The sequence below is a fragment of the Mauremys mutica genome, chromosome 17, assembly GCF_020497125.1.
Source record: "Mauremys mutica isolate MM-2020 ecotype Southern chromosome 17, ASM2049712v1, whole genome shotgun sequence".
NCBI lineage: Eukaryota > Metazoa > Chordata > Testudines > Geoemydidae > Mauremys > Mauremys mutica.
Genome location: NC_059088.1, coordinates 22,723,358 through 22,742,707, shown reverse-complemented (window position 1 = coordinate 22,742,707; position 19,350 = coordinate 22,723,358). Strand labels below are relative to the sequence as shown.

Here is a 19,350-nt window from a genome sequence, read left to right as displayed (position 1 = left end):
CAGAGAAGCTATGAATCTTTTGCATTTCTAACCAATACGAATGACTGCAAATACAAAACACCATAGCTTCCATCCAGAACAGGAAGAGGCTGAAACATAAGTGATGGAACCGTGACCTTCAGTTCCTTCCTTCTCTTCTAGCATTTAAAATTGAATATCCAGATTTGCACATCAATTCTGTTTGTGAAGGAGGATGCCTCAACTGGTGGCATCAAAATGGTGGAATACCACAGAAGTAAAAACTTGAAAGACAGAATGCCTGAATTCAGAATTGTGTACTTTAAGAGATCTGCTCTTGTCAGTTTAGCCAGCTCAGTATCAGTTTTGCATATTTTAGTACAAGACTTATTTGACTGAAACTTGACAATAGGCTAGGTATGGAAACAGCAAGGAAGTTTACAAAAAAAGCTGATCAGTATCTGAGAGCAGCTACAACAGAGTAGTATGTTTAGCTAGTTAGAAAACTTGATTATTGCATTCTTCTATTTCACTCACAGAACTGCAAGCTTTACTGTTTGAACAGTGTGCCTGACTTTACTGGTTTGCATAACTACGTTTAAGAAGGAAATTGCATACTGGTGTTGTTTCATTTAAATAAAGCCGATGTTAATAGGTTCCCCCCGTTTAGGAAAGGTAGGAAAGAAATCACAGCAAACCTGAACCTAAGTAATTGGCCAAAAAAAAAAAACCGATTACCCTTAAAAGTTACACGTTTTCCAAATGTTTTGGTCACCTTTAGTATCTCAGGTATATTAAAAAACAGAGCATATTTTTAAAAAATAAAAAAGAGCTGTGCATTTATTATGAGTCAGGACACAGTTTACACTTTAGGGAGGCTCCTAGGAAAAGAAAGTGACACTAACAAGAATCCAGCAACAAATAAACCTTGTACCTTTCACTTCACTGCCAATATTTAAAAAGCAGATATGCACAACAGGGAATGGAGGTTCATAACAAAACTAGAAGTTCAAATATTTGTCCTATCGACCTTAACAGTGTTCCCATAATCCAAATAGATATTACACTTGTAGACTGATTTGAGTAAAGCAGGCCTCATTGTACACTTCCATCTGAAAGGCATTTTTTCCTTTCACTATTCCCTTTTATTCTCAGGATGTTATTCCGCCATTCCAATCAAAAATCTTACCAACAAGCAAAATCTGTCATTCAAAATTATCCTTAAAATACTATGCAATTCTCTTCAGCCGTTTAAATCCTTCTTCCATTAAGCAATGAAACCTTAAGCTACAGGGGAGCCATAGATTAACTGCTGGGGGACTGAGGGATGGAAAGACATGGTGCTTTAAGGAGAAATTTAAAATGTGAGAAGTACTTTTTTTAAAATGAAAAGGGGTGCTTCATCTGTAGTCCACTCAGCAATATGTTATTGCTTGCTGCTTAGGTTGAAACATAAGCACTTATGAACAGCAAGGCTAATGTGAAAATAGAGTTAAGCCCAAAAACGTGCACTGAATGTTTCCACTAAACAGGCTTGGGACTCGATTCTGCAAGCTGTTTGGCACAAACATACCCTGTACCTGCAGAAAGTGAAGTCAGTGAGGGTCCACAAGGGCACAGTGGTCTTCCTGTGCAGAACTTAAGGATCCGGGCCTAATGTTCAAATTTCTGTGCTTTTAACAAGTTGTAAATTGCAACATATTTTGTGACCAGTTTTACCCATCACCACACTCACAGCCTCCTTAATAGGAGGACACTGAGTTCAAGCCCAGAAATATGCAGTGATTCACTTGAACTTTGCAGTCCATTTTTTAAGACCAAGGGGGGGGGAAGGGGGGGTCAACGCTTGCAAGGACAGCGGCTGACAAATAATTTATCTTACAAACATTATCCTTGTGTATATAATGAATGCTTACTCAGAGAGCAAATAATTTTTCCTGTTTAGAGAACCAAGCTATTATTGCTCTGCTTGTCAAACTGCAGCCATGCAGTTATAAACATTAACCACGGATGGAAAACTTGTTCCTGACATGTGACTTTAGCAACGTTTAAAGAGTGTCTCTATAATGCTAAATATCATGCAACTCAGCAGGATGAAGTTGCATAAACATTTTGTCATGTGAGAACAATACAAAACACTCATTTGAGTATTTCCTTTGTAGTTCAAAGAAATGTTATTGTGATACAAAGTCTGGTTGAAAAAATGTTTTTCTTCTAGCTTTACCGCACCAAGCAATTACTGCTGTGGCTTTAACTACACCTCTTTTGCTCATGAAATTGCAAGAGAAACAATATTCAATACTAAAATACAACAGTCTAAGCAGACAAGAAAGGTCTTAATAAGGCCCCAATCCTGCAAATATGTACATGCTTAGCTTTTTACTACTTTTTACTACTTTGATGAGTTAAGCACATGTGTAAGTATTTGCAGGATCGGGGTCTAAGTTTCAATCTCAGTTGCCATATTCTGACAGAATGGCAACACAAGCATCAATGACTCAATTATGGGGAACTCTAGCTTTAGGTGGTTGTAAAATTTCAGTTCTTTGTATGCGAAACCACAACCACGTATTTCTAGACGTCAGCGCTGCACCTCACCTCAAGATCACCACAAGCTAAAGACTGAAGACGCTTTCTTGATCTTGAAAGCCACAAAAGGTTACTATACCCAAGTTATGTTTAGTTGGGATGAAAATGTCATCCTTCAAAATTCTATTGAACAGTACTAGATGAACCTGAACTCTGGCAGCCCGAGACCCCAATCAGCCTCAAGCCACAAATGAGAATACACAAAAACACCACAATTCAAAGGAACACAAGCAGAGGCCCAAAATTCTGATCTGAGTTACAACACTGTAAATCAACAATAACGTCACTGACATCAAGGAACTTATACCAGATATACACCAATACAAATGAGAGAAGAATTTAGCCAGAAATCTGCGAGGTATGAAAGATTCAGTTTTAAATCAGCAAGTATCAGAAGTACCAGATTTCCCCCTACACCCAGACAAAAAGAGCTCCTGTTGTAAATCAGAGTTCACAAAGAGAGAAAGTTAGAAGCTGACTACACACTCCAAACTCATGCCCTTGTGTGCTGTCAGTTTTGCCTGTCAATCAGTTTAGAAATGATGAAATGGGATGTTGTTTTTATTGCTATGAATTACAATGTGCAAAGTCCGTACATTTTGAGCAATTAGCAACAGTAGAGTTTGTTTCTTGCTAAGGCAAAAACAAGTCAACATACAACATAAAAGATCTGGAAATAACACCCCAATATTGGCCATTTAAAAAAAATCACAAAAATAAAAATTCTCTGGAGTGCACGTACAGCATGGCAACCAGTCATGATTTTACAGAGGTTGGGAAAGAGACATAGGCACCAAGCACACAGTCTGGACTGTATGTACATGTGGACCTTGAAAGGAAGCAGGGTATACTGAGGCACACGCTAGCCAGCAACACAACCCAACAAGGTGCACAAAACTGAAGTGCAGAACGAAAAAAATAGGGGAGGATTAATTGGGGTGGGGGGAGTTCAGCCCCACCTCGTGTATTCCCCATTAAAGGCCCCAGCTAAGCCTTCCCCCCCCAAGCTTAAATATGAGGGGGACCCACAGTAACCCCACCTCTGAGGCCTAGAGTTTCTAACCTCCACCACCTTGAGTTCAGACCATACATCCCTTCCCCCCAGCCTCCCCCCTCCAGTTCAGGTCACCCCTTCCCCCCAGCCTCCCCTCCCCCTCCAGGTCACCCCTTCCCCCCAGCTTCCCTTCCACCCCGCCCCCAGCCTCCCCTCCAGGTCACCCCTTCCCCTCCAGGTCACCCCTTCCCCCCAGCTTCCCTTCCACCCCGCCCCCAGCCTCCCCTCCAGGTCACCCCTTCCCCTCCAGGTCACCCCTTCCCCCCAGCTTCCCTTCCACCCCGCCCCCAGCCTCCCCTCCAGGTCACCTCTCCCCAGCTTTCCCTCCCCCAGCCCCCCCTTCCAGGTCACCCCTCCCCCAGGACACCCCACCCCCAGCTTCCCCCCCCCTTCCAGGTCACCCCTCCCCCCCAGCTTCCCCTCCCCCTCCAAGTCACCCCTTCCCCCAGCTTCCCTTCCACCCCGCCCCCAGCCTCCCCTCCAGGTCACCCCTCCCCAGCTTTCCCTCCCCCAGCCCCACCTTCCAGGTCACCCCTCCCCCAGGACACCCCATCCCCAGCTTCCCCCCCCCTTCCAGGTCACCCCTCCCCCCCAGCTTCCCTTCCAGCCCTCCCCCCAGGGCCCCCCCAAGTCACCCCTCCCCCAAGCCTTGCCCACTAGGTCCCTCATCAGTCCCCGCCAGGCCCATCTCACATCCATTCCCCTCCCCCCTTAACGCCGCCCCCAGCCCCTGAGGGTCCCCGGCGCCCTGGCCACGCGCGGGCAGGCGGGCCCCGCACTCACCCGGGTTGGCGGCGGCTGCCATGGTCCCGGGACCGCCCCCCCCGCAGCTCGCGGGCTCGCTCAGTCCCACCGCCACTTCCAAGATGGCGGCGCAGGAAAACCCTCCCCGTTGCGGCGCAACCGAACCTGTCCGCTCGGCGGCGGGGGCTGCGGGGGCGGGAGCCGCGCCCTGACCCGTCCCCATTGGGCAGGGAGGGGAAAGGGGCGGGGCCACCTGGAGCATCGGGTAGGCTGTCTCCGCACGCTCCGCCCCCACCCCCACCCCCTCCCGCGTACGGGGGCGTGGCCATCGAGGGGCGTGGCCAAAGAGGGGGCCGTTCTGCTGGGAAAGATTTAAAGGGCGAGTTTGTTGTGAGTGTGTGTAGTTGGGTGACGTCACTGGGATGGCGTAAGGCGGGGATTAAAGGGCCAGGAGCCTGGCTGAGGCCCCCCCCCTCCACCCGGGGCTGAGCTCGTCACCCCCCCACCTGTGGACCATGTGCTTCCCCCCCACCTGGGGCTGAGCCCTCCCCCCATCGTGTGCTTCCCCCCCACCTGGGGCTGAGCCCTCCCCCCATCGTGTGCTTCCCCCCCACCTGGGGCTGAGCCCTCCCCCCATCGTGTGCTTCTCCCACACCTGGGGCTGAGCCCTCCCCCCACCGTGTGCTTCTCCCACACCTGGGGCTGAGCCCTCCCCCCGCCGTGTGCTTCCCCCCACCTGGGGCTGAGCCCTCCCCCCGCCGTGTGCTTCCCCCCCCCCGGGGGCTGAGCCCTCCCCCCGCCGTGTGCTTCCCCCCCACCCGGGGCTGAGCCCTCCCCCCGCCGTGTGATTCCCCCCCACCCGGGGCTGAGCCCTCCCCCCATCGTGTGATTCCCCCCCACCCGGGGCTGAGCCCTCCCCCCATCGTGTGCTTCCCCCACACCCGGGGCTGAGCCCTCCCCCCATCGTGTGCTTCCCCCACACCCGGGGCTGAGCCCTCCCCCCATCGTGTGCTTCCCCCACACCCGGGGCTGAGCCCTTCCCCCATCGTGTGCTTCCCCCACACCCGGGGCTGAGCCCTCCCCCCCATCGTGTGCTTCCCCCCCACCTGGGGCTGAGCCCTCCCCCCATCATGTGCTTCTCCCACACCTGGGGCTGAGCCCTTCCCCCCACTGTGTGCTTCCCCCCCACCTGGGGCTGAGCCCTCCCCCCATCGTGTGCTTCCCCCCCACCTGGGGCTGAGCCCTTCCCCCCATCGTGTGCTTCCCCCCCACCTGGGGCTGAGCCCTTCCCCCATCGTGTGCTTCCCCCCCACCTGGGGCTGAGCCCTTCCCCCATCGTGTGCTTCCCCCCCACCTGGGGCTGAGCCCTTCCCCCATCGTGTGCTTCTCCCACACCTGGGGCTGAGCCCTTCCCCCATCCTGTGCTTCTCCCACACCTGGGGCTGAGCCCTTCCCCCCCATCGTGTGCTTCCCCCACACCTGGGGCTGAGCCCTTCCCCCCCATCGTGTGCTTCCCCTCCTCTCTTCCTACAATGTGAGGCTCAGTACACACACACATACACACACCCAACTAGGGACTGGGCTATCCCAGGCAAGGATTCATGTGACAACCTTTGCACCCAGCCCAGCAGTGGCAGCAGGCTGCTCTCAGTGGAGGGCTCCAGCATGGGAACTCTCAGCCCCTGGCGAGGCTGCTGGCGCCTGAGTTTGTTGTCTGCCCAGCCCAGGCACATTTCTTTGATTTAGCTTCGGACGGATTTGTCTTCATTCTCCTGTCAGGTTTTTCCCCTGACAGCGAGGCCGCCAATATTGCTGGTGGCAGCTGCAGCAATGATGCTTTTGGGTGAAGCAGCATGGGGGTGGAGTGGGGAGATCTTCTGTGATGGAGGGGTGTTTTTAATTTTGTAAGTAAACCCTTAGCTGCCTTGAAAATAAGCTCCCTATAAATCATTAACATAAATTATGTGAGCCTGGGGCTGGGGGAGGAGGGGAAACCGGCTCCCCCTGGGCTTTTGTGTGTGAGTTTATTTTGAACTCCACCTTTGTTTACTACAAAAAAAAATTAACCTTCCACTTCTGCAGTCTTCTGCACTCCCAAAGCACTGTACCGGCTAGGGCCTCAACCCTGCAAAGTGCTCGGCACTCTGGCCTGAGCCTGAAAAGTCCTTAAGCAGATGGTCACCTCCCCAGGAAGATTAAAATCTTTGAGACGCAAAAGAAGGCAAGTGCAAGAGGGATGTGACACTTGTGGCAAACACAATTCTTTGCAGTGATGTGCAAAAACACACGCACCTGGCCAGATGCATTTAGACACACAAACCTGCAAATCCCAGAAGGCCAGACCTGTCTATACAGTGAATCAGCTCCAGGGCTTATGATCTTTCCAGCTCACAGACAGCACGGCTTCAAGGCTTCCTGCATACACCAATGCCCTGGTACCTCATCTGGGGGGGGGGGGGGGAGAATGTTTCGCAGATATACTGCCAGTAGCCTGGCAGTATATCTCCCCCTCCACCTTGTCTCCACCTTCCCTCCAACACTTCCCATGTGCAGAGGCTGTGTGGGATCCAGGAACAGTGGGGGAGTGCCTTGCAGGTGGCTAACCTCCCTTCCCTAGAGAAGAGGGGAGATCCATGCACAGTGGGTCCTTTCTAGGTGCTCTCAAGGTGACAAGCCGGCCCATGCTGATTTCCAGTCATGGCCATGAAAATATCCCTCTCACCAAAGTAAAGACTTGCCCAGTTGGTCAGGTGCCTCATTCAGGTTTTGTTTGCCTTCCTCCAAAACGTCGGGTATCGTCGTATCATCAGATCAGACGGACCTATCATCTGTTCTGGTGTGGTGTCCTTACCTCTCTGCATAATGGAGTCAGCCCTGCTCCCATAAAGTCCATGCCAAAACCCCCGTTGACTTCAAGGGATGCAGGACCGGGACCAAGATATTTAGGGCTCAGTCTCTCTGGGCCAGATCCAGTGCCCATTCAGGTCAATGGGAGTCTTTACATGGACATCAATGGGTGCTGGATTAGGTCCAGTAATTGTCCTTATAGGAGAATTCTTGCACCTTCCTATGAAGCAGCCGGTACTGGCCATTGTTGGAGGTAGGACCCAGGCAGAGGTGGGCAATTGGTCTGATCTGATGTGGCAATTCCTACATAGGGTGTCAGCATCAGCTGTGGCTGTTTAATCTGCTGTGCTGTGGTCCAGTGGTTAGAGGACCAGTTTGGGAGGCCTGGATTCTAATCCCAGCTCTGGTGTGTGACTTTAAGCAAGGCACTTCTGGTTCCCCTCCCTTCCTTTGTCCACTCAGGCTGTAAGCTCTTTGGGGCAGGCCCTGTCTCGCCTCTCACCATGAGGCTGTGCCGCGCGTGACACAATGGAGCTCCGATCTTGGGTGGGGCCTCCAAGTGCTTCCGAATAATCCGGAGATTTTCTTGCTGCCGCTTTTCTCTGCTCTCTGAATGGCGCTCGATGAAACATGGCAAGTCAGAGCAGAGACGGCTGGGGTGTTGTTCTTGTTCCGTCCATGCCAGCACAATGAACAGTGAGCTCAGCTCCCCTGGAGCTGGCCTTGCCCATGCTCTGAATGCTTCTGAGAAGCAAGTGACAATTTCCCTGCCACTCAAGAAGGTGTTTGTCCCTGTGGATAAAATGACCTTTGCTTCTGCTTATCTGGTAAGGTTTACGTAATCCGTTTATCTAGCAGAGTTCATATAATCGGATTCCCTCATTGGGGACCTGGCTTGACTCTGGATTACACTGGAGAATTCTCCCAAATGGATGTGATAAAAATGGCCTTGGCTAGATAGGGTTTGATCTCGCAAGGGTTCTGATCCTCTCTGGGACGGGTCTCAGTGCTCTCAACAAAGGTGCTTCTCAGCGTTCGGCCCCTAAATCCTTTTTGCATCTGGATCAGGAAAGAGGAGGCTCATGGGAGCCTGTTCCAAAGGTGGTGCTAAATCTGCCTTTTCCATGGTGCAGAACTTTAAAAATTATGTCCCATGACTGGGGTGCGTGGAATGAAGGGCATTTCTTCCTGGCAGCTCAGCTGGAGATCAAATTATGGCCTGGAGCATGAGGCTGCCTTGTCATTTTCATCCTAGCTCTTGTCACTCCAGCTGCCATTCTTATTCTCATAAGCACCACGTCCCCATTCCCCCCCCCCCCCGCGCGATAAACTAGAAATGGTCAACATGTTTTGACAAAAAAAAACCCACACACCACATGTTGAAAAATGGATTTAGTCAAAAATGAATTTTTTTTCACTGGAAAAGGACATTTTTGATGGCAAATTTCATTTCAGTTTTCAAAAAGGGTTCAAAATTGGGAATTTTTGTTTCCCCCACCACCTTTTTCCATTTTAGCTACACTGTGCCACAGAATGGTGGATGTCTAGGGTTTTCCCCACACTCTTCCCACCCCCGCTTTTTTTTTTTCACTCTGTAACTTGCTCAGACTTCCTCCACTTTGATAAAGTTACCGCATGGCAAAGGGGGAAAGGAAACACTATATACTAGAGTCACCAGACTAGATCTGACTCCAGATTCATCTAGCCCAGTATCCTGTCTCTGACAGTGGCCAGAACCAGCTGCTTCAGGGAAAGGTGCAAGAAATTTCCTAATCCCTAGTGGCACTGGCTAGAGATTGTCTTTGTTATGCTCATGGCATATGCACACAGAAGTTAAAGAAACACATACAGAAGAAGTCTTGCTGGAAGGTTGCAACGTAATATTCTTTACATCTTAGATTTCAGAATGATAACACACAAGGACCCGAAAAACCAAGAGCAACAACTCAACCCGTCTTACTCTAAGGAAGCTACCTGGCTGCAGATAGACTCTGATCTCCCGCTTCTCTACAGAGCTCCTTAGCATATCACCAAACCCAGGAAACCCCTTTTGAGTTAGTGATAGCTTGTAATTTTAACATAGTTTTCAGTAAACCACATTCTTAAGCCATGAAGCATGAAGTGTAATATCTCCTCCAAAATGTATGTCAGCATAAATTCTAACTCTGGCTGTTCTTGTTATCCATATAAATGTCCAATTGCTTGTTGAATCCTGTGAAGGTTTTAGCCCCAATGACTTCCTGTGGCAATGAGTTCCACAGTCTAATCACAGGTGTGAAAAAAGTATCTCCTTTTATCGGTTCTGAATTAGATGAGAGTAAATATGCGAGTAAATGTTTTAAAATATTTTTTCTCTAATGCACGGGTAACAACAATAGTCAAGGCACGGCGGCATGGGCTTGTACCAGGGCGACTAGCCCATCTGAGATTGCTAACTTAAAATGTAGCATGTACGTAAGTGGCTGCATGATTAGGGCCTAAGGGTGAAATATGCCCCATGCGGAAGGCAAACCCAGGACTCAGGTACCACTTAAGTCTTGTTTCGATGGCCTAAGTGAGACTTAAGTGACGTGTAGGCCTTGTGCTAAACCACCTTCAATTCAACTGAGCAAGTGGTGCAATAATTCTGACACCCCCCCCGGGCCCGATCCTGCAAGGCAGTGAGCACCTTCAGTTCCCGCTGAGATCAGTGGGAGTGGAGGGCTCTCAGCACTTCCCAGGATCCAGGCCTTAAAGCCCAACCCAGCAAATGGTTATTCCCAGGCACAGTGGAAGTAAACATGGCTGTGTTTAGAACGAAGGGTCAGGGCCATGGTGGGGAATATAATATGATAGAACCTCTTACTGACCAATCTGTTCAGACACGGATCGGCTAGTGAGAATCTGGTTCGAAAGGCTGCCTCTCCCGCTGAGCCATGCGTTCTGTGCTCAGCACAGGTTTCATCACGCTATTGAAAGACAATTGTGGAAATATTTTCTTGATGACCTGGGCTATAATTTCATCTGTGAGGGATCATTTTGCTCTCATTACTGGGAGTGCCTGAAACTCGATGCTGTCACATTTCTGAAGTATTTATGAAGCTTCTGTAGCAGCAAACACAGCAAGGAGTCAGGGAGAGCAAGCGAGTCACAGCCCCAGCCAGACTGCCTAGGGTAATGAAAGCGTCGCACCAAGGGGCAGAGGATGGGAGCTGTTGAAAGATCCTTTGGGGTAGGTAACGAATGTCCAGAGGTCAATAAAATCCAGACATGTGTGAAGGTAATGGTCGCCAATGTTATATTACACTTAGAAAAATCTTAATACAGTGTGTAACTTTCTGTGGATTCTATTTCTTTACGTGCTATTTCTTGTGTGTCTATAATTGTGCTCAAATGATATATAGTACATGTGATGTAATCTAGCTATCTAGCCCCATACTCACCCATCTCTCTTGCAAATGACATATGGATGGTTATGAATTTTTAAAATCCTATTGACTTTTCACCATCAATGCTGTTTGTTTACACTTTCTTTGCACATTTGGACAATGGAAGGAGGCTGCTTAGTTTCACTTTCTGTTTCTAGTCAGTTTCACTTTCCGGCTAGCCAGAAGTTGCTGCATTTCTGTTTCCAGCACTAAAGGAGGAGATTTTGATGACTGTGTGTTTTCACCAAATTGTTTAATAAACAGAAAATAGAACTTCTGTGTTCAGAATAGAATTTAAAACAAAATGAGGGCTATTCTTTTTCTTATTCAACCAGCGGTGCTGGAACAATTTTATAGTGGGGGTGCTGAGAGCCATTCAACCAAACTGTAAACCCTGTATATAATGGAAACCACTTCAAGTCAGGGGGTGCTGCGGCACCCCCTGCACCCCTACTTCCAGCACCTATGTATTCAACCTAAATTTGGGGGCCTACAGTGTGACAATCTCTAAAAGCACTGGCTGTTCAGTGCAGAACTAAAACCATGTCACTTAGCACCGCTCCAAATTAATACACAAAGCCTGATCGCAACACATTTAATCAGCAGCCAAAATTACCGAGGCCTGCTCTACACTTAAAAGTTTTCCAACAGAGCTTTGTCAGGAGTGTGAAAAAAACCAAAGCCCAAATGACACAGCTGTACTGGCAAAACCCCTAGTTTTTCTGTCAAAAAAGCACTTTTGGCAGCTCAGCTTATTTTGTTCAGGGAACTGTAGGGTGACCAGATGTCCCGATTTTATAGGGACAGTCCTGATTTTGGGGTCTTTCTCTTATATAGGCTCCTATCACCCCCTCACCCCCTGTCCTGATTTTTCACATTTGCTGTCTGGTCACCCTAGGGAACCAGTATAAGACATAGCGGCAAACAAACTCTTTTACCTTTATAAACTGTCTCCTCTAAGAGAGTTTGATGGTCTAACTCTAGCTTTACTAGTTTGGCTACATTAGCAAACCTTTTCCAGTGTAGACAAGAGCTAAGATTGTGCAGTGAATGTTCATAGTCTGTTTTGCGGAGGGAGAGCTCTATAATGAATTGTTAAAAATCATTCTGGTATGGAAATTGGCTTTTTTTTTTAATTAACCTCTTATATTTGCATAGCTGCTGCCAGACTGAGATGACTCACGCCATGCTCTTGTTAAATCACATACTCTGGTATCACAGAAATGCACAATCGTTATCATGAATGCATTAGGCAGTAAAGTATATGAAACTAATAATATATGTGTATTCTAGCAGAGCACTTGTACCTACATAAAAGCTGAATAGACTTTAAAGGCAGAAGGAACCATTAGATCATCTAGTCTGACCCCTTGTAGAACAACCAGAGAACTTCTGTACTGAAAGCAATAACTTGTGTTTGGCTAAAAATCTCTTTCCGAAAGGCACCCAGACTTGATCTGAAAACATTCAAAGACCACTTCCCTTGGGAATTTGTCCCAGTGGTTAATCAATTTTGCGCCTTATTCCTCATTCGAATTTGTTTGGATTTAATACGCCAGTTATAAGAATAATTGAAGGATGTAGAAAGAATCTATAATGAAGACTCAATCATCTTTAGCTACAAAATGCCAGGCATAAAAGCAAAGTCCGTCCATTGCTTGCATGTGCACCTTGTGCAGGAGTGCTGCGTGCATGCAGTCACATTAGGATGTTTTTCAATAAGGAAAGACACAGCTTTAAAGCTTGCAGTTAACACTCCGCTATGCTCTACTTTCCATTCTCCAACCATGGACTCATCCAACTTCCTGCTAGGCATTCTGAATAATAGTATCTACAAGGCATTTCTTGTACTGAGAAGCACTATAATGAGAACTGCCACTAGAGGGCATTCAAAAAACTACAGGCCGGGTTGTTGGAAGCACTCAGGCCTGGTCTACATCTAAAACTTAGGTTAGGGATCGGCAAGCTTTGGCGCACAGCTCACCAGGGTAAGCCCCCTGGCGGGCTGGGCCGGTTTGTTTACCTGTCGCGTCCGCAGGTTCGGCTGATCTTGGCTCCCACGGGCCGCGGTTCGCCATTCCAGGCCAATGGGGGCTGCGGGAAGTGGTGCAGGCCGAGGGATGTGCTGGCCGCCGCTTCCCGCCGCCCCCATTGGCCAGGAGCGGCAGGTAAACAAACTGGCCCAGACCACCAGGGTGCTTACCCTGGCGAGCCGCTTGCCAAAGGTTGCCAATCCCTGACCTAGGTCAACCTAAGTACATCGCTGGGCTGGGAAAAATTTCCCTCTGCAATGTAGTTAGGTTGAACTAACCCCCACTGTAGATGCACCTAGGTCAACGGAAGACTACTACCTCTCAGAGAGGTGGATTACCTCCATTAATGGAAAAACCCCTTTTGGCAATGTAAGAAGTATCTACACTACAGTTGTGCCGCTGTAGTGTAGACATACCCTCAGTATTGTCCTAATGCTGTTCCCATTAAAGACGAAGGAGCAGAGTTTAGACCAATGTCGGGTGCTTTAGGAGTAGGGTTGCCAACTCTAACTGAAGCTATTCCAGATGTTTTCCCCCAACATGACATAATGTCCTGGTCTTAAAATATCCTATTCAAATCTCCTGGATTGCTTTCAATAGTCACTGGGAGATTGATGCTGATTCCAGGAGACTCCAGGCCAGTCCGGGGGGTTGGCAACCCTATTTAGGAGCAGAGAGAGCAGCCAACCCTGATAGCTTTGGAAAATCCCACCCAGCCTGCACATGTAACTGCATTAAAGTATGAAAACAAGATGAACCAACCTGGAGCAAAGTGATCGAAATTAAATTCACTAGGCATGGCAGGGACATGAGTCCTCACAGTCTGAGGCATCTAGGAGCGAACAGGGCTTTGAATCGCTGGAAATAAATCTTTCCAATGAAATCCTCATTTATCTCATTGTCTCGTGACAAACATTTTTCTCCTCCTAAATTGGCCTGGATGCCCCATAACCACAGGGCCAGCGCTTCCATTTAGGCGACCTAGGCAGTCGCCTAGGGCGCCAGGATTTGGGAGGGGCGGCATTTTGCCGGGAGGGCGGCAGGCGGCTCCGGTGGACCTCCCGCAGGTGTGCCTGCGGAGGGTCCGCTGGTCCCGCGGCTCTGGTGGAGCATCCGCAGGCACGCCTGCAGCAGGTCCACCGGAGCCCCAGGACCAGCGGACCCTCCGCAGGAATGCCTGTGGCAGGTCCACCGGAGCCACGGGACGACCGGACCCTCCGCAGGAATGCCTGTGGCAGGTCCACCGGAGCCACGGGACCGGCGGCGAAATGGGTAGAGCCGGTCCTGCGCCTAGGGCGCCAAAAACCCTGGCGCCGCTCCTGCATAACCACTCCCGGGAGATCTGATTGCTAAGGCTCTGGCCTTGGCATTGGGAAAAAAATCTAATCTTAGCTATGCCTCTCCTGTGACCTTTTGGGTGAGCTGCTTGAACCCAGATCCGCAAAGGTATTTAAGTGCCTGACTCCCACTGATTTCAATGGGAGTTCGGCATGTAAGTCCCTTTGAGGATCTGGGCCTTCATTTCCCTGCCTGCCCTTAGTCTCAGACTGTGAGCTCTTTGGGACAGGAACTGTCTCTCCCTATGTGTCTGTGTTGCTATAGTAATTCAAATCAAGATCTGCAACTTATGAGTTGCAAAGGTCAAAAGCAGCCCTGATGTTACAAATCAGTCAGCACCCTGATAGCCTGGCTGAACTGTTGTTTTCTTAGCTGGCAGGGGCAGGCTGTTTACCAACCCTGCTCCTGAGTCCAAATTTCCTTAGCAAAGGAGCAGCTGCAGCTCACTGTTCTTTTTCTTGGTTTTGCTGGAAAGAGAAAGATTTTGATTTTCTCACAATTAGGAGCTGAGCAAACTCTTTACACTGGCGCTGGAGAGGTGGAAAGGCACCACCAGAGAAACACACCTCCTGCTGCAGCATGGACATTGGAAATCACAATGAGGATCTGAATACAGCATAATAACCACAGCTGACCTGTGACCTACTGTCCCGCCCATCATCTGACATGTCCTCGCTAGGCGTTACTAATGGGAGCCAATGAAATGAAGGCGGCTAAACAGAAGGGGGCGAAAAAACAGGGAAATTCCGAATCTTTGCCATCCAAAGTGCCTGAGGCGTCTCTGTTTGGACAAAAAACAAAGAGGCATCACAGATCTTCTTCCAACACTGTAGCTGTTTTACGCCGTGCACTGCTGCAATTGAGGGCATCAGAATTTCCACTGTCAAAATCTTTCTGCTGTATATGCCGCATTAGCAACATAAAAAAGCCTAAAAGAGGGTGGAAACAGTGCCCTGAGAATCCTTGCCCAACATAGGGGGCCTCCCCAGCTGGTGTGGAGTCAGCACAAGGGTCCTGCGCTACCCTCCAGTCAGGGGCGGCTCTAGACATTTCACCGTCCCAAGCACAGCGTCATGCCACGGGGGGCGCTCTGCCGGTCGCCGGTCCCACGGCTCCGGTGGACCCTCCGCAGGCATGCCGCCAAAAGGCACCCTGCCTGCAGCCCTCCTGGCGACCGGCAGAGCGCCCCCCGCGGCATGCTGCCCCAAGCACGCGCTTGGCGTGCTGGGGCCTGGAGCCGCCCCTGCCTCCAGTGACGGGAGTGAAATGTGGCAACGCACTGTGGCTAAGCTCTGCCTCCCAGGGTAGTGGAGTGTAAGTTAGAGCAGCTGTAGGACAGCTCTGACTTACATCAGGACTGGGCAGGGCCCAGAATAAGTTGAATGCAATTCGGGGATGTATTAGCAGGAATGTCGTAAGCAAAGCAGAAGTAATTCTTCCGCTCTACTCTGCGCTGATTAGGCTCAGCTGGAGGGTTGTGTCCAGATCTGGGCACCACATTTCAGGAACGATGTGGACAAATTGGAGAGAGTCCAGAGACGAGCAAGAAAAGTAATTAAAGGTCTAGACAACATGACCTACGAGGGAAAATTGAAAAAATTGGGTTTGTTTGGCCTAGAGAAGAGAAGACCGAGAGGGGACATGAGAACAGTTTTCAAGCACATAAAAGGTTGTTACAAGGAGGAGGGAAGAAAAATTGTCCTTAATCCCTGAGGACAGGACAAGAAGCAATGGGCTTAAATTGCAGCAAGAGCAGTTCAGATTGGACATTAGGAAAAACTTCCTGACAGGGCGGTTAAGCACTGGAATAAATTGCCTAGGGAGGTGGTGGAATCTCCGTCATTGGAGGTTTTTTAAGAGCAGGTTAGACAAACCCCTGTCAGGATGGTTCAGATCATTCTTACTCCTGCCAGGAGTGCAGGGGACCGGACTAGTTGACCTCTGGAGGTTCCTCCCAATCCTGTGAGTCTATGATTCAATGTGTTAAAGGCACCTTAACACCCAACCCCCCACGTGCTCCTGCCCCAAAGGCGGGAATGGAGTAACTGAGAATCAGGCCCAATACATCTAAACATCAGCATAGGAGATGGTTAATCTCTTACACTCCTTTAACTCTTTCCTTCATGCCACTGTGTCTCTCCCTCTCCCGTGGATCAGATACACTTCAGGGGAGCAACGAGAATAGGCGGTTGAATGGGGACATCACTAACCCTGCCTGTGCTCACCTTGATCCCTCAATCATCTGCTTCTCCCACTGCTCTCTTATCACCACCACCTCCCACGCTGCCCGCTATGCTGGCAACACCCTCCTCGAGCTGATCCATAAAGCCACTCGCTTGCCTCTGATCTCTCAAGACCCACTGATCTCACGCTGCTCGCAAGAAAATGGCTAATTACGGGCAGGCGGAGGGGCAGTTATGAGGAGGCATAAGGAGAGGGAGGGTGGTCCAGTGGTAAGGGTGCTGCTGACTTGGGAGAGCTGGGTTCAGTTCCACAGGTTTCCTCTGTGACACTTTCAGCCACGTCAGACTTCGCTCTTTACCGAACAACTTCAGTTTCTTTCTGTGCCACCTCCTGGCCCACCAAGGAATTGCAACTCATTTTAACTCCACAGGTTTGGTGGCATATGCAAAATGAGGTGGGTGGGTCTCGGTATATCACCAGAGTGACAGGTGTCCACACTGCACAACCGGCACCCCATCAGGTGGTATCTGCTCCCCTCAGACATACGAACACTAGTGAGGGTCTAAGAGTTTGGGGCCTCATGGAACCTCAGTTCAAGTCTTTTCCCTGCTACAGAACCCCCGCGTGACCTTGGGCCAGTCACTTAGTCTCTCTGTAACTCAACTGCAAAACGTGGTTAATAGCCCCACTGCTCACTGATGTCGTGAGGATAAATATAGTAAACATTGTGAGGTGCTCAAGACGACAAGGACTGAGCAGGCTCCAGCGTCTGAGCGACCCTCTCGATCGTAGTCCTTCCAGAATAGGAAGAGAGGCTTCAGGGAGGGGGAATTAGGGATTTGCCCTGTTGCTGTCCATGTTCTCTGGATAAACACAGGACTCCAGAGTCACTGAGACAGTCCATCCGGCACCTTTCACCAGTTCTGTTCTGTTCAGGTTCTTACATCATGCTCATCACTGTAGTGTCTGAGCTTCCAGGAGTGCACTAAGCAACGTGACTACACATCTGAAACAGTGAAAATACACCAGTAGTGAAATCACGCGGGAAACAACCCCCCCCACACACATACCAGACGTAGCATGGGCATGTGCTAAGATTTCAGCCTGGTATTTTCAGTGTCATTTTCCCCTGGAACTAAACGGACAGCAGGACGTAAACAAGTTATTTTATAAACTGAAATCCACCATCATCTCCACGGTGCATCAGGTCACTTACCAAAGGTATTTCCATGCATCGCGGCACCTCACCCTCTTTAATGTCAGTATCGTCACAACCCCCCTGGGAGGTGCTATTATCCTCAGTGCACAGATGGGGAATGGAAGCACAGAGCACAGGCATGCTCCGAGGTCACTGTAGAGCATGTCTACCAGATCAGGCCCCCCACAAAAACACAGCAGAAGGAGGAGCTGCCACTCCATAGCTCAGTGGTTAGAAGGCCAAAGCCTGCACCAGAGAAGGGACTTGAGCGTAGGTCTCTCCCCTCTGAGATGCGCCCCCTACACAGTGAACTAAGGGTTTTTTCAGGATAGGCCTTTCTCCATCTCTCCTCTTGAAGCTGGTCCACTTTGTAGATGTAGAGAAATAAACATGAATTGGACAGAGCGAGAATGAGTTTATAGCTCAGTGGCTAGGGGAATGTGGGAGCGTCCGGCCTCTCTTAGGAGCACTCCTTGGTGCATAACCAAGGCAGTACACGCTGCGGCACATGCCTTGCGTGGAACGTGCTTGCTCCAGGCTGGGGTTGATGGGCAATGGAAAGAGCTTGATAAGTTTATGGAGGGGGTGATCTGAGGAGATTACCTACATGGCCCATCCATGATGGCTGTTAATAAATATCTCCAACGGCTGGAGATGGGACACTAGAGGCGGAAGGCTCTGAGTTACTACAGAAAATTCGTTCCCAGGTGCTTGGCTGGTGGGTCTCGCCCACATGCTCAGGGTCTAATTGATCGCCATATTCGGGGTCAGGAAGGAATTTTCCCCCAGGTCAGATTGGCAGAGACCGTGGAACTTTTTTTGTCTTCCTCTGCAGTGTGGGGCCTGGGTCACTTGCTGGTTTGAACGAGAGTAAATGGTGGATTCTCTGTAACCTGAATTCTCTAAATCAAGTTTGGAGGACTTCAGTGACTCAGCCAGAGCTTATGGGCCTATTGCAGGAGTGGGTCGGTGAGGTTCCGTAGCCTGTGAAGCGCCGGGGGTCAGACTAGATGATCATGATGGTCCCTTTTGGCCTTAGAGTCTATGAGCTAAAAACACCAGGATTTTCTGCCACGGCAGGTAATATGCCCTTCTGATTCCATACTTAGCTCTTTGGGCCAGGGACTGTCATTGTGTTGTCTTCAACGCATAGCACTATGGGGACTTAATTGGAACCCCAAGGTGGTATCACAATACAAATTATTATCAACAATAATGATTTCCATCCCAAACTCTGCCATGCAGGTGATGGATGTGCGGGAGCTCAGAGGACAGAGAAGGGCATGAAGGCGGAGCCCTATGGAGAGCCCAACAGTGCAGCCGTACGTTGACGTGGACAAGGGGTTTGCCATTGGGTTTGTCATCCTGATGTGCTTCTTCCTGATGGCCATGATTGTGAGGTGCGCCAAGCTTATCGTGGACCCGTACAGCGCCATCCCCACCTCCACGTGGGAGGAGGAGCAGATCAATTGACTGGCAATAAAGAGGAGGAAAATTGCTAATCAATTCTATGTTTGACTCCTTTGCCGTCCCTGTAATCCCTGCCCCTGCAGGGAAAATGAAGATTCCGTAGTTTAAATTGTGCATTTGACAGACTCTAACACTAATGATAATGCTCGGTACCCTCCATCTGAGGGTCTCAAAGCACATTGCAATGAACTCAGCTTCATAAAACCTCTGGGAGGTAAGTGAATATACTAAACCCCTTGTGTCAAGCGAGCCAGTGGCCAAACCAAAAACTGAATTTAGGAATCTTGACTCTCTCTGTCTGAAACAGTAGATTCCTGTGACACCTTACTGAAGAAGACAGTAGTAGCCATCTGGGCCGGCTGACCCCAACAGCAAGACGGAGTAGGAGATGGTTGCTTACGCCAGGCAGCTGTCTCTACAAGGGGCAAGCGAGCGGCTGCAGACCAGCACACTCTGTTATTCCTGCACACCCATAACCGTGGTATCTGTGCACGATTAGCATGGGTCACGTGGTGTTTCTCTCCCGTG

At 49.6% G+C, this 19,350-nt stretch overlaps 2 protein-coding genes across 3 annotated transcripts in view; one reads left to right on the top strand and one right to left on the bottom strand.

Moving 5' to 3' along the window:
• ARNT (aryl hydrocarbon receptor nuclear translocator) overlaps nucleotides 1–4,484 on the bottom strand; it is a 41,967-nt gene extending 37,483 nt beyond the window's left edge. For both annotated transcript variants that reach the window (XM_044991006.1, XM_044991007.1), the window contains exon 1: nucleotides 4,385–4,484. In XM_044991006.1, coding sequence (XP_044846941.1) covers nucleotides 4,385–4,406 — 22 coding nt within the window. In that variant the 5' untranslated portion in view covers nucleotides 4,407–4,484. The remainder of the gene's footprint in view (nucleotides 1–4,384) is intronic.
• Nucleotides 4,485–6,526: 2,042 nt separating this feature from the next.
• On the top strand, nucleotides 6,527–18,825 carry CTXND2 (cortexin domain containing 2). The gene is made up of 2 exons (XM_044991855.1): nucleotides 6,527–7,445; nucleotides 18,598–18,825. The coding sequence occupies exon 2, from the start codon at nucleotides 18,652–18,654 to the stop codon at nucleotides 18,823–18,825; it is 174 nt and encodes a 57-aa protein (XP_044847790.1). The 5' UTR covers nucleotides 6,527–7,445; nucleotides 18,598–18,651.
• Nucleotides 18,826–19,350: the final 525 nt, after the last annotated feature.